At 42.2% G+C, this 14,135-nt stretch overlaps 2 protein-coding genes across 2 annotated transcripts in view; both read right to left on the reverse strand.

Moving 5' to 3' along the window:
* Positions 1-6,985, reverse strand: part of lrpprc (leucine-rich pentatricopeptide repeat containing) — a 66,790-nt gene extending 59,805 nt beyond the window's left edge. The window contains exons 1-9 of the mRNA XM_061690685.1: positions 6,793-6,985; positions 4,715-4,917; positions 4,441-4,563; positions 2,959-3,080; positions 2,750-2,808; positions 1,664-1,750; positions 977-1,103; positions 759-903; positions 514-671 (exon numbers count right to left, since the gene is read on the reverse strand). Of these exons, the coding sequence (XP_061546669.1) occupies positions 514-671; positions 759-903; positions 977-1,103; positions 1,664-1,750; positions 2,750-2,808; positions 2,959-3,080; positions 4,441-4,563; positions 4,715-4,917; positions 6,793-6,971 (1,203 nt within the window). The 5' untranslated portion in view covers positions 6,972-6,985. The remainder of the gene's footprint in view (positions 1-513; positions 672-758; positions 904-976; positions 1,104-1,663; positions 1,751-2,749; positions 2,809-2,958; positions 3,081-4,440; positions 4,564-4,714; positions 4,918-6,792) is intronic.
* Positions 6,986-8,471: 1,486 nt separating this feature from the next.
* znhit2 (zinc finger, HIT-type containing 2) lies at positions 8,472-10,485 on the reverse strand. Its single transcript, XM_061690356.1, has 2 exons — positions 10,424-10,485; positions 8,472-10,231 (listed from the first exon to the last, which is right to left on the reverse strand). The coding sequence occupies exon 2, from the start codon at positions 10,161-10,163 to the stop codon at positions 8,616-8,618; it is 1,548 nt and encodes a 515-aa protein (XP_061546340.1). The 5' UTR covers positions 10,164-10,231; positions 10,424-10,485; the 3' UTR covers positions 8,472-8,615.
* Positions 10,486-14,135: the final 3,650 nt, after the last annotated feature.

A 14,135-nucleotide genomic window follows, 5' to 3' on the forward strand; every position in this document is an offset into this window, starting at 1 on the left:
ACTCAGACAATGACGAGAGGGAACCTGGCGTGTTTGATGGAGAACTTGCCCAGCTGTTCATTTCGGATACAGAAGATGAGGACTTTGATGGATTTGTGGATGAGGATTGATAAAAAAAATAACATGAGTACATTGTTAAATACTTCAATAAAGTACAACCGAACTCAGTTTTGCTCCCACTGCCTTTTTAAAAACATTGTTTTAGCGTTCATGCATGCTACCTTATGTTTTAAGCTAGTGTATGTTTTACCATGCCTGCGCCCAATAATACAGTGCGCCTTATGTATGTGTTAAATACAGAAATAGACCCCGTAAGTGAGACTGCGCCTTTTAATATGGTGCGCCTTATGGTCGTGAAAATACGGTATATGTAATAATATGAAGCGATCATACATTCATATGGGTTCACAGCCATAACGGCCCTCGAAGAGGAACCATAACTACGATGTGGCCCGCGACAAAAATTTGTTTGACACCCCTGTTAATACATGATGAATGAGTAATGTCAAGAACCGTGTCCATGTTAATGCAGTGTCTCAGGAAGAAGTTTCCCAGGTTGGCCGAGTCAGCGTTCATGTCGTCTGACTGAAGGCTGGGAAACGTTCTCAGGATGAGGAAAGCCGTGTCGTTGTGGCCCTGAGTGATGAGGCTCAGACACAAGTTCATCGCGTCTGCAAGGGGAGCATTATTTGGCCATTTAAAGAATGTCACTAACAGCACATGCAAAACAACTAACAGAAAGACGGGGTGTTGCACACCTGGAATGTAACCTCTCTCGTGCCTCAGATGCTCCACAATTTCGGGGATGTGCTGCTGATGCCCGGCCTTGGCCAGCGTGAAGATCACCTCCATGATGTCTCGGTCCATCAGACTGCAGTCGGCGTTCTCCGCCTCCTCCAACGTCTTGATGTGGCCCAGGCATCATTATTGATACAAACACTTAAGGATAGAATGTGCACTTAATGAAGCCACACACCTTCTTCAGACTGTCCATGTCTCCCTTCTCGGCGTACCCATTCAGCAGAGACACAAACGTGTCGGGACCCGGCTCGATTCCAGCTCCCCGCATGACAGACAGGATGTTTTTTGCGCTCTCGATGTCTCTGTGACACACAAAACATATTTAGCCTGTTTCTGTAAACCATGTGCATTTTAACTGTATGAAACTTCAACATATACAATGGGTTATTTTACTTCCTTTGCAAGTTATGTTCGTAATGACACAAAAGCAATTATTTTATTGGAATTATTTTGTTTAAGACACTGTTTGATAGTTAAACACAACCAAACCACGTCAAACTGACCCTGGAACATTATTGCAGTGCCTGTGAAAAACAAAGCGTAACGAGGGGGAAAAAGAAATGTGTATAACCTCCCCCCCGAAATGTGTATAATTTAAAAACAAGAGTGTGTATACTATAAAGCCATTTCTGCTCCTTATAGCCCCTTTCCTCACTGAGAGGTAATAAACAAACAAACAAATAAATAAATAAGATAAATACGATATAACATCGATATATAATGAAACAAAAAGAAGAAAGCCTCTGACAATTTAAAAAATATATATATTTTTCTTTCGACAATTGAAAATTCAAAATGGGTCACTGTGACCTGCAACGTAACAGGAAGATTAAGGTGAAGAGGCAAAAGCAGCAGTGCTTACCCTGCACGAGCGTGGCCTGTTACCAGCGCATTAAAAACGGCTTCAGTGATGGGGAGGTCTTTGCTCTTCATGAAACCCAAAATGGTGCTGGAAATGCCAGTATAACAATCATTATCGGAGATACAGAAATACACAAAATATCCTGAACAATTACAAAGTGTCAATTAATAATTGCTTAAAGGAGACTATGTGCATTTTGTTTTGATAATTTAAAGGTCCCAGACTGTGGCTATTTAGACCTCCATAGAGTGACTCTCTAACATGAACTTAGTATAAAAGTGTCAATTTCATTGTTAAAAACACCTTGGTTGTGTCATGGGCGTGTCTAGAAAATGCCCCTCTGACAGCTACTTCTGTTTGACCCAGTTTTGTATTCGCTTTGTCCATATTTGGCTGAGACTGCCCCCTTTTCCTCTGATAGGTTGCCTCCATGTAGAAGACCCACTAGTGAGAGCACACGTGTTTGTTATGTTGACAGCGCTGGCTCGGGAGCGGAGAGGTAGGCGGAGACCTTCGCTAGTGACTTCGATAAGCTAGAGAAACTCTAATGACCTGATTTCAGGCCTCTCGACAGAAAAACGTCTGGAACTCAGGAGTACATGGACGATTTTAATTCATAGTTCACGTTTATTGAGGCACCATAGAGACATTATTACACCCCAAACACTAGAAAAAGTTGGTTTGGTAAAACATGGCACCTTTAAAACAGTTCCCAGATGTTTTAGCCTAGCTTTTGAGGGACTGGTCCTGTCTCGTGCATATGAGCCACTGCTCACAGCAGATCCATGACAGTTTTTAAAGCAGCTTAAAAATGGCAGATCTTCACCCAATCTTGTTGCCAAGTCATGGGCGTAAAAGCTTGATATAGTTAAATAATAATTAGCCCACTCTGATCTCACAATCTGGAATTAATCAGAAGGGTTCGCTCATGCACATTTTATAAAAGATTGCCTTGGTTGTTTCATTTGACGCTTGATGGGCAGGCAGGCACACCAGAGACCCAACTACTTTAATGCAAGCAATTAAAAATAAAATTTTCCGTAATATGTCCCCTTTAATGAGCAGAAAATACATTCTCAAGCTCACCTGGCACCTTCAATGTCTCCATTTTGGCAGTAGGCAGCAATGAGTCTCTGGTAGGTAACCTATGTACACAAAAAACTGAATTTAAACGGAACCATGAGCATGAAAATATGTGAGAAAAATCTGCATATGCAAAAACAAATGTCCATATTATGATACTGGCAGCGACAATATCCATGTCCTTCACTGGTTTTGTGGTTTCCTTTTCTTACTCTGTTTGGCTGGATGTTGGCCGCCTCAATCTTGGCCAGGAAGTCGGTGGGCGAGAACTTGAACTCATTCTGCAGGTACACCTTCAGCAAAGCGTTGTAGTGACTCACGTCATATTGCGTACCTTGGGGGAGAACAGACCAAAAACCCATTGTTGAAATTGCTCTACAACAGGACATCTCACCATCACATCACGCAAACTTGCAGATGACAAAAAGCTTAGCTTTTTCCCTTACATATCATTTGACCAAGGCAGAGTGATTGAGAAAACAGGCTAAATGGTTTGATTATGATTTTAGCCTTCTTCTCTACCGCTGTAGTTTGAATCTTTGACGTGTCAGTCAAAAAGAAGATGTTACGTGAGATCAGCTGCGTGAAAGTGAGACCCAATGCCGGCCGTAATTTACATTGCAACAGGTAAGTTGATTCAAAAAATAGACATGGAGGAGATTCAGATATACATTTGTTAATTTGATCATTAAAGATATAATCTGCGACTGCTGGCGCCCTGTAACGCTGGAATTCAGCATAACAACAAAGCCTTCGTTGCTTTGGGCTTCGATATGACATAGGATAAATGCTTGTCCGACCTCCTCCTCCTCCTTCCAACCACGCATGCTTTCTACTTTCTCTATGTCTCAGTCCACCTACGCGGTCCACATATGGTCCTGCCCGTTCATAGGTAAAATACGTCATTTTCTCGACGTCATTTAAGAGTGCCACCAAGTGATCGAGTGCGGGAATTTATAGGATAGTCACTAAATATAAAAAAAAATTATATTGAAAAACATAGCAGGATGTGTCGGAAGCTGATAGGCTTTATCAGCAATCTGTCATCTGCTCTTGTAGTGGCTTGGGCGAAATTTGTTATTTTATTATTATTATTTTTTTTTTTTTTAAATTGGATTATAGGTTGAAGGGACTGGCTAATCAATTAACTTTTCTGTTGCTTGGATTAATGGCACAGGCTCTTTTGACACTGAAATGGATAAGCACGCTGTAGTCTACTAGTAGGCTAGCCATTATGTTTTGCTTATTCAAAGACAACCCAACCAAACATTTTGGGAGTTGTGAGAAACGCATTCCACAAACCCGATAATGGAGGTTTGGTTTCCAGTCAGTCCCTTTAGAAGTGGCTACCCTGTCTTGGGATCTTCCCTGTACAACTATTTATGATATCCACTAAATTTATCCTCTTCACTCACAGGTTCCGCTGCTTAATATAAAATATATATATATATATTTTATTATTTTTTTTGTATTTTTTTTTTTAAGAAAACCGAAGAAACTTTGGGAATATATCTGGTGGCAAAACCCCAAACAACAGGTTATTGTCATCATTTCAGTTCAGGTCAGCGGTAGTCTCATTTTTATGCCACCTGAAAGTATCCTGCAGCCTATTGTTTACAAACATTCCGAAATAGTCTATACATTACAATACATTAGGATTTCAACAAAATGCTCCATTGTGTGACTCCTCTTACCCAGTTCCTGCAGCTTCTCCCAGATGCGATGAGCCAGCTCGGTGCGCTCCTCCAGGCCCATTTCCGGAAGCAGAGAGCCACAGCTACGCAGCAGTAGCAGGGCCTGGTTACCACTGGGATAACCTGCAACAACATAGAGACAGTGTTTATTATCATTGATGAATATGAGAAAGAAAAGATTTGTCTTTGTGGTTAATAGCTGCAACTTTTTCTACTTCTGGTAGCTTTTGCATTTGACCTCATTAGATGTGGGAGTGTAATTTGACATAGTTACCTGTCCTGCAGATGTCGTGGAAGATGCGCAGCAGCAGGGTCTTGGTGATGCGACCGGTTCTTCTCACTGAACTATCCAGTTTGGCTAGGGCCCAGTCGAACTGCTGAGCCTGCTTGGACCGCACCGCGACGCTAAACTCGTCCTTCTTCTCTGTGGCGACGACATAGTTGCGGACGCATCCAGCTACACGTGGCCACACATGGCTAGGGAGGGTGATGTAGGGAAAGCAATAATTACGGTAGAAATTAAGATTATAAGAATCACCAAACCTTCATTCACAACAACCGTTTACACTCACATTGCCAACTATGGACAATTTAAAGCCGTGATTCTCAACCTGTGTGCTGTGGCACATTAGTCATCAGTTGTGGAGTGGGAAATCGTCCCATTTCAATTAATTGGTCTGAAAATGAATATCTATTTACTAGTGATAATGTACTGTATATTTGTTCTATGTCATCTATGTCAGCAAGGTATTGTGACTTACAGAAAAAAATAAATGCTTTTCCACTTGCTGGCAGAAGTTTGGTGTTGTTCATACAATAGCTTTGTGGTGAACAAAACAGGCCCAAATTTCACACCAAGTACATTTTAAAGTAAACAGACAAGATGATCATTATTTAAGTATATATGCAGTACTTATTGTGACATTTTAGTTTGGTGGTGTGCTGAGATTTCTCTAATGTAAAATGTGTGGCTCATTAAAGGTTGAGAAACTGATTTAGTGTTCATCCATCTTCCAGACCAGGTGTGCTGGCATCTATCTGAGCTGACTCTGGGCAAAAGAGGCGGGGTACACCGTGAACTGGTCGTCAGTCAATCGCAGGGCACATATAGACAAACAATCATTCACACTCACATATGGGCAACTTGGGAGTCCCCAATTAACGTATAAAACCCACGCAGGCACGGGGATAACATGCAAACTCCACACATGTGAGGCCGGATTTGAACCCGGGTCCTCAGAACTGTGAGGCAGATGTGCTAACTGCTACGTCACTGAGCTGCAAAGCAAACTAAACAATAAACAGGCTCGTGTGTATGTGTGTGTGTGCGTGTGTGTGTGTGTGTGTGTGTGTATGCATCAGCAAGGAGAGGGGTTAAACTACCGCTAACCGCAAAGGCTGCCTTAATAACTTTAATTAATCCTCCTTTTTCCATTTCAACAATAGATAACACACACTGATTTATGTAGATATGTTTGAAAAACTTTATGAAGCCAGACAGCACAGTGAACAAGGTTTACACGTTTGTCTCACAGTTCTGAGGGTTGGGATTTGAATCCCAAATGTTCCGTGTTCTCCCACTCCCGCATTCCAAAAGCAAGCATATTAAACATTTACAGAACAAGAAAAAAATATTTTTTTTTTACATATATTTTATTGATATTGAATTTATTTTGTCATATTTGCTATTGGAGCAATCCAAAATTAATTGAATGTAATCAAGTTACATGAATTTTATATTTTGGTACTTGGATTACATTACTGACTACATTTTTTTTTTTTTTTTTTTAAACAGGCAACTGTATCGGAATACATTTAAGTAGCCCACCCAACCCTGACAATGAATACAGTGGTCCCCCACCTATTGGAGAACTTATGCTCCGTTATTCACTGAAAACCTCCCCTATTCATTGTGAAAATATGCAAATAGTTCATAATAAGATGCTACATGACAAAATCACTCTCGTGCTCTAAATTTACGATATTTCATCAATGATAATGGGTCTGTGAAATTTTAAATGCAACCCCATTTTACATCGGTTCATACACAGTCTAAGACTGATGTTAATAACAACAATACAATTTTAAAAGTGAAAAAATCAGTTTTGCCTGTATATGATCCTAAGTGACCAAAAGGCTTGTTACATCCATTAACTTGATTAATTAACAGGGTTCCTTTATCTTTATATCAGCGACGTGAACAAGTGACATCAAACTAATTTATCATAATATCATTACAAAAACATATATGTGTCCAAAAGTAAAAAATAATGCTTGTTTTGTAGTTGTCATTGAGCCTCAATGACATCTGCGCATCAGGCTAACGCGCGTGGATGGCGGCTAACGGGTTACCTGGACGCGTTTTCCACACTAGGACACTGTTGTCGGGTCAAAACTCCCGTCCTGCCAACACCGATAGTTCCGCTGTACAGCCGACTGAGTGGCGGTCCGGTTCTTCTGGTCCCCACGATTTGGAGCAAGCCCGAAGGCGAAAAATTGAGGAACCGGGCTGATCTCAAGAGCGCTGCCATGTTTGCTGTGTCGAATTACGTCAAAGACGAGCGAGACTTCCGGACCACGTGACAAATGCACCGCGAGACCGCGGACGCAACTTTAACGGTGCCATTTTAACAGTATGGAAAAGTCACATTTTTTCAGTAGTCCATTTCAAAAAGTGAAATCCAAATATTATATAGATTCACTAAGGACAAAATGAAATATTTCATTATTGTTTTCTTTCATTTGATGAAGCACAAGATTCCGCATCTCAGAAAGTTAGATTCCATAAGAAACAATCAAAATTATTTTTAACAGAAACTAGGTAACTGGCCAACTGTATTTTCCTGTGTTTAATGGATGTGTAGAACGTTGAACTACTGAAATAAATAAAAATAAAATAAAATCAGATATTCTAATTTAGTGAGATGCAACTATGTAATAATAAAACCTTAAGACATTTGATTATTTCTTGTCAATACATATTGAAGCTAAATATTACATTGGGCAGGTCAGATACAGCGGCACAGCTGCCGACTGGTTAGCAGAAGTGCCTCACAGTTCTGAGGACCTGGGTTCAAACCCAGCCTCGCTTGTGTGGAGTTTGCATGTTCTCCCAGTGTCTGCGTGGGTTTTCTCTGGATACTCTGGTTTCCTCCCATCCATCCATCCATTTTCTGAGCCGCTTCTCCTCACTAGGGTCGCGGGCGTACTGGAGCCTATCCCAGCTATCATCGGGCAGGAGGCGGGGTACACCCTGAACTGGTTGCCAGCCAATCGCAGGGCACATACAAACAAACAACCATTCGCACACACATTCACAATTTACAGTCGTCAATTAACCTAGCATGCATGTTTTTTTGGGATGTGGGAGGAAACCGGAGTGCCCAGAGAAAACCCACGCAGGCATGAGGAGAACATGCAAACTCCACACAGGCGGGGCCGGGGATTGAACCCCGGTCCTCAGAACTGTGAGGCAGACACTCTAACCAGTCACCCACCATACCGCTTAGTTTCCTCCCACATCCCAAAAACATGCATGGTAGATTAATTGAAGAAATTAAATTGCCCGTAGGTGTGAATGTGAATGCGAATGGTTGCTTGTCCATATGTGCCCAGCAACTGGCTGGCGACCAATTCAGGGTGTACCCCGCCCCTCGCCCAAAGATAGCTGGGATAGGCTCCAGCACACCCGCGACCCTAGTGAGGATAAGCGGTTTGGAAAAAGGATGGGTGGATGTATCAGATACATAAATATGCCAGAAATAGCTATTCTCACCAACAAAATCTGAAAGAAATCACTGAAATACTTTCATTTTATGGGTAAATATCAGTCATGTAAAAAAAAAAAAAATAAATAAAAAAAAACACACCTGAAAAAATTAAAATGTAACTTCCCCACGATATGAGGATGATACATACATCTTTTCAACATGTGATAATTTACTATTTAATTCTTGAAGACGACAATCTTATAAAATATTTATAATTTGCACTTTTAATACATGTTTTAAAATACAAACTTAAAATGGTAATAGATTATAACAATATCACAAATATCAAATGTGGGTTGACCTGTTATGCACTTTATTCACATATACAAACTCTTTCAACATTTTATGAATAATGAGAGAAAGTGTTTTTCCTATTTATTGCACCACAAACCTTTATAATAGCTGTTAGTTTAATTCTTGAATCAACTTCGTGTTACCTTTCCTCTTTCCTTTTTTAAAGCTCTCCTCAACTAGAGTCTTTGTTTCCTCCGCACTTTTCCTTTCGCCCTCTCGTCGACTGCGCTCGTTCCACAGCTCCAAAGCCAGCCCACGTGTGTGACGCGAATGATCCAGCGTCCAGGCTTGAAAGAATTGACACTTCTTGGAAGCCAGGAAGTATTTCTGTCTCTTTGCGCCTTCTTCGCCCTCCTTGGAGAGAGCGGCTCTGGCTCGGGTGAGTGCCGAGCGGAGCTGACTCAAGGCTGCAAGGATGTATACTGTGGCGTTTTCCTTGTCTCTACCTGTCAGGATGTGAGCAGTGGCTTCTACTGCCAAGTCTGTGGTGCAGGATTCTTGTTTGTTGAGGTATCCTCCTGCTAAGATAAGAGTCTCGCCGCTGTGTATGGCCTCTTGCACGGAGTTGAAAACCTTGCTGGAGCTCAGCCCCTGGGACAACATGAGCATCATATCACAGAACTCAAAGAGGAGCGAATCACAGTCACCGTTGAAGAGCTGCAATGCGAAAGTATAGCAATAAAGAGTGTTGATCACACTATAGCAGACCAACGGAGATGGATTCCGACATAAGGAGCTCAGTTTGGGGATTTTTGCAGAGATCGCAGGAACACCAGAGACTACGGAGCATACGTTTTTATTCTTGTCTTGAATCTTTTTCACTTTCTTGTCTGGATTCTGAACCTCCTGCTCCAGCACTTCCACCAGCGCTCTCCCCGCCTCTTTGTGTTCCTCCCACCACGGCCTCCACACTCTGATCAAACCACCGAGAGCTCCGCCCCTCAGCAGACCCGTGAACTTCTCCTTCTCCCGGCTGTCAAGGAGTGCCCACAGCTCTTCTTCGGAGAGCTTGTCGAGATCAAGCCCTGACAGATGTTGGGCCACGCTTCCTGATGGCTCCTCATCTGCTTCCAGGCCTCCAATCTCTTCCAACGTTTTCAAGATGTCCTCAATCTCCGCCCCACTATCTGCTCCAGACTCCTGAAGCTCAGCTAATCTGGACAGGAGCTCCACAGCCTTAATGTTGGCATCTTGATCTATTCCGGCTTCTCTGAACACACTTTCCAGTCCTCCATTTGTCATTTGTGCCTTTTGTCTCAGACCAAGAAGAATCTCCTGCATTTTCTTCTTCCTGTCTTGGTCTGTTTCCCCCATGTTCTTCAGCTCCTCAAGAACAGACTCTTTGAAGAACTCCTCCGAGCACAAGGAGTGATATGGGCTGCGGTAGCAAGCTACGCCACAGTAATGCAAGTTGCACCGTGGGCAGGTATAGGACGCAGGCTTGCAGTTGCACAGCATGCACACTTTTGAGTTCTTCCCGTCAGCCTTAGCGATAAAGTCTTCGTTTCCAAATGAGGACCCTCTTTCAGGGAGCAGGATCCCATCCCTGCTGACCGCCGAGGCATCCTGTTCTTCATCCGGCCACTCGTCCTTTGGACCGATGTCAGTCAGAAGACTCCTCACGGACGGAGGAAGTGTCCGTCTAAACATTGGTTTCATTGGATTTCTATTTTTATTTGTTTTAATCTGCAGAAGAAATCAGCGTCTTAACCCCTCAAAATGAAATCCTGAGTTGTGACAAAAAGAGACTGGCGTTAGCATCACGTGCACCATAACAAGGCCGAAAATATGAATTTAAAGAATTATTAACGTCACTTGTAGACTCAGCGAGTGCTTCTGACAAAATCGTAATCACGTTTCAAACAATTCATTTAATTTCTACACCAATTAGGACTACCTAAAGTGTACATTTCACTCACTTAATGGTATTAGCAGACACGTCTGGACTGCGTTGTCGCAGTGAATTAGTGGGCCGCCATCTTGGACTGTGATGACGTATCCTTAAAGACACAGTGTCGTTTTAAAAAAAATGCGTTTAAAAAAAACTGCGCTGCCATAGTAGGTAGGTAGGTAGGTAGATAGATAGATAGATAGATAGATAGATAGATAGATAGATAGATAGATAGATAGATAGATAGATAGATAGATAGATAGATAGATAGACAGACAGACAGACAGACAGACAGGAGAATAGTGGTTCGACTAGTAGGGGAGGTTCTTTTTAATATATACACAGTATATGCTGTATTTTAAAAAAAAAACGAGTGACTGTATGTATCACTGAGTCAAAAGGGTAATAAAATGGCTATTAAGGAGTAGTAGTAAGTTAGTAACTTGGTATTTTTACTGGTTGAAAAGTGGAGACATAGTGGTGTCCCGCACTTCCGGTTTGTAATTGACTACAGAAACCACAAAATTGTGACAATGCACTACATTTGTCTAAATTAAGCTCCTAAACTCACCTCAACATAGTTTTTCAGGACCACGATGCCACCACATGGGGGCAAAGCATTACTGAAGTCTAAATGAAGTTCCTCAATTTACTTCTACATAGTTTCTCAACACCAAAATGCCACAGGATGACAGCAAAGCACTACTTTTGTCTTAATAAAGCTCCTCAACTTACTTCAACATAGTTTCTTGGGACCAAAATGCCACAAGATGATCAATAGGGGAGTGTTTCAGCAAGCGATGGAGAATAGGGTCCCCAAAAAAATCTGTGAATACTCTATGTCAATTACATTGTTGTATATTTAGGATTTAACCTGATAATGTAGTAACATGTAATGTGAAACTATAAACATTTTGGGGGGTGGCCGTCAATTATTCGCAGATTTTCACTATTCGCATAGGGGTTTGGTCCACACAGTATGACTGTACAGTGTATATCAGGAAATGGCCAAAACATGGGCTCTGTTTTTAGACTAATACGCACAAATATAATTAGTCTGTCTCACACATTTCTATCTCTGTCTATTTTTGTACTGCATGTGTCTCTCTAACTCCATTGTATGTATGTCCACGTCTCCCACGGGGCTGTTTTCTTTGAGGTGATAGTCCCCTGGGGGGGAGTCAACCACAGTAAAGGTCACGCAGGTGGGGAGTTGTCACATGGCTGTCGACCCCTCACCGGACAAACGGGTCCCCGTGATGCCTAACATACCCTGTGGGGGGAAGACAGAATATGACAAAGGGGTCTAAGGTTGACGTGTGCCATGCTGCCTTGCCCCCGGCCCCCCCACCCCCCAAATGCTCCCCCCCTGCCCCTGGCTTCTGTGCCAGCATTCCTAGGCAGACTATTGCCTTCTTGTGTCTCCTTTCTCCCACACTAGCATGTCCTGTGACATTGCATCTTGCTGGGATGCATAAGCTTCGATACTGTCATATAGTACAGTAAGTAGTAAACAAATATCATCCCGGTCACATGTGAATAACTGCCTTGTTAGTGAAGGTAGGTTTAAGGCTTTTTTTTTTTTATTCATAGAGAACACTCAGGGGTTTCGCACCCGCAGGGAAGGTTTTGCCAATGACAGGTTTCAACACCTAAACATTTCGTGGCACCCGAGTGGGATATGGATTGCTCAAGACCCACTCTTTTCCTGCTGTTATTACACAATAATCAATGAGCGGTACTGTACGCTGTCAAGACATAAAAACAACCCTAACCCCCAAATCCTCCACATTTATGTCTTGTACCACTGTATAGAAACCACACCTAAACCCCAGTTACACACATAGCGACAATCAAGCCGAATTTTAGCATTTTCTCCCAAAGGCCTGAATATCAGATGTCTCTACTTCTGGTGTGGGGTGTGTTAAGAATCAGAATCAGAATCATCTTTATTTGCCAAGTATGTCCAAAAAACACACAAGGAATTTGTCTCCGATAGTTGGAGCCACTCTAGTACGACAACAGATAGTCAATTGACAGAGAACACTTTTGAGACATAAAGACATTGACAAAAAACAGTCACTGAGCAATAAAGAGTGACGTATCCTCCCCGTTCTTCTCAGAAAACTGTCAAACACACAGCTGCACACCTCTCTTCGTCTGCCACCAGCTGATCGGTGATGGGGAGCAGCCTCTGCCTTTTGGGCATGTGTGTGTGTGTGTGTGTGTGCAGGAAAAGAGGGTTGATGTGGACTGTTCTGTCACCTGTCAGCTCAAAAAGATGTCGCAGTATGTAGGGCACCCAGTAGGTTGGGGGTAAACAGTAAACAACAGTAAACATCCAATAGTAGTATCAGTGTGTATTGGTGCAAGGTGTGTAGCAGTCAACACCCTTTTATTCCCATCTCCCACTCTTTTTCATGAATGAACCCTGGAATGTTGGCTCCGCTTCTTCCGGCATGAAAGCATCAATGCATGCCGTCAATAATTCAAACACCTATATCCATTATTTACTTAAGATTTTGTCCTTTGTCCCATACACAACCTCCTCATCCTCCCTCTTTCCATTGACAACTTTTAGCACATATAAACACATCGCCTGTGTTTCCTCCCTGTGAAGCACCTTCACATTCATCTGTATGTGCATTTGTGTGCATGTGTGGGTGTGTGCAGTGCATAGTGGCGTGTGATGTGCTGAAACATAGGTAGATTGTGCCCTAACCTCTCTGTGACCTAAAGTGGCAGAGGATGAAGAGACCTATCTGTAAAATGATGATTCAACATGCACTGACTGGCCAAAACATTAGGTATCAGAATTGCCACTTATCCTGACCCTGAAAAAGGTGATTCCTTTTAAGGGCGTGGGGCATTCCAATTGTGGTTGTAGTTGGTGTAAAACTGCAATTATCATATGGAGAGCTGTTTCCATTAGACACATTAGTAACACAACACAAATGATGTGTTAGGTGTTCAAGAAGGAGCTGTACTTTTCACAGGTGCAGCTTGTGAAACCTTAAGGAATAACACATCTGATCCATCCACTCAAGTGGCATACTTGATAAAACCTTTGAGATGTCACATTATGCTGCCTGGAAAGTATGGGTCTTCTTCAAAGGCTCTTTGGTGCAAATGATGGCACCTTTGATTGGAGGTTAACCATAAATTTACAAAAGAGCAATCCACGGGAAAATAAATTGTTAGGTATGGAACAATGTGAAAACACACCAAAATACATTAAAATGTGGAGTATTTTACCAGTATAGTAAAAACAAAAAAAAAATCTACTATATTTAGGTAGTTTTAGTGGGTATTTTGATGGAATAATTAGTTCAGAGATGCAAGACTGTAGTGGCAACTCTGCATTACAGCTGAATAATTGTCTCATAGTCCATTCATTGTTTTTTCTTTGAATGATTTTACTTCCCATCACTACACAGGCCATAGTGTTAAAAAGACCACTGTGTAAATAAATACCCCCTTTCCTATAAATACTTCAACACAAGCATGACCTCCATATCTTCTCATGAGTGCCTTCAATGTCTCACTCTATATAAGATACTTCCCCTTCCCTCGCTTCTCCATCACAGTGTTCCCGCAGGAGCCGACCTGAGAGCACTAACGTATCTGTGTACCTCCGACCGCCTGTCCTCTGGCCTTCCCTCTCCCTGCATCCAGACAAGGAGGAGACACAGAGAAGGAAGCTAGAGAGAGAAGTGCGTTCGTGTCCCAGAGGATCGGTG

Source organism: Phycodurus eques, chromosome 11 (assembly GCF_024500275.1).
Source record: "Phycodurus eques isolate BA_2022a chromosome 11, UOR_Pequ_1.1, whole genome shotgun sequence".
Taxonomy (NCBI): Eukaryota; Metazoa; Chordata; class Actinopteri; order Syngnathiformes; family Syngnathidae; genus Phycodurus; species Phycodurus eques.

What these genes read in the sequence shown, in the direction of transcription:
- znhit2 (XM_061690356.1), bottom strand. Translation starts at nt 10,163, where the DNA reads ATGAAACCAATGTTTAGACGGACACTTCCTCCGTCCGTGAGGAGTCTT.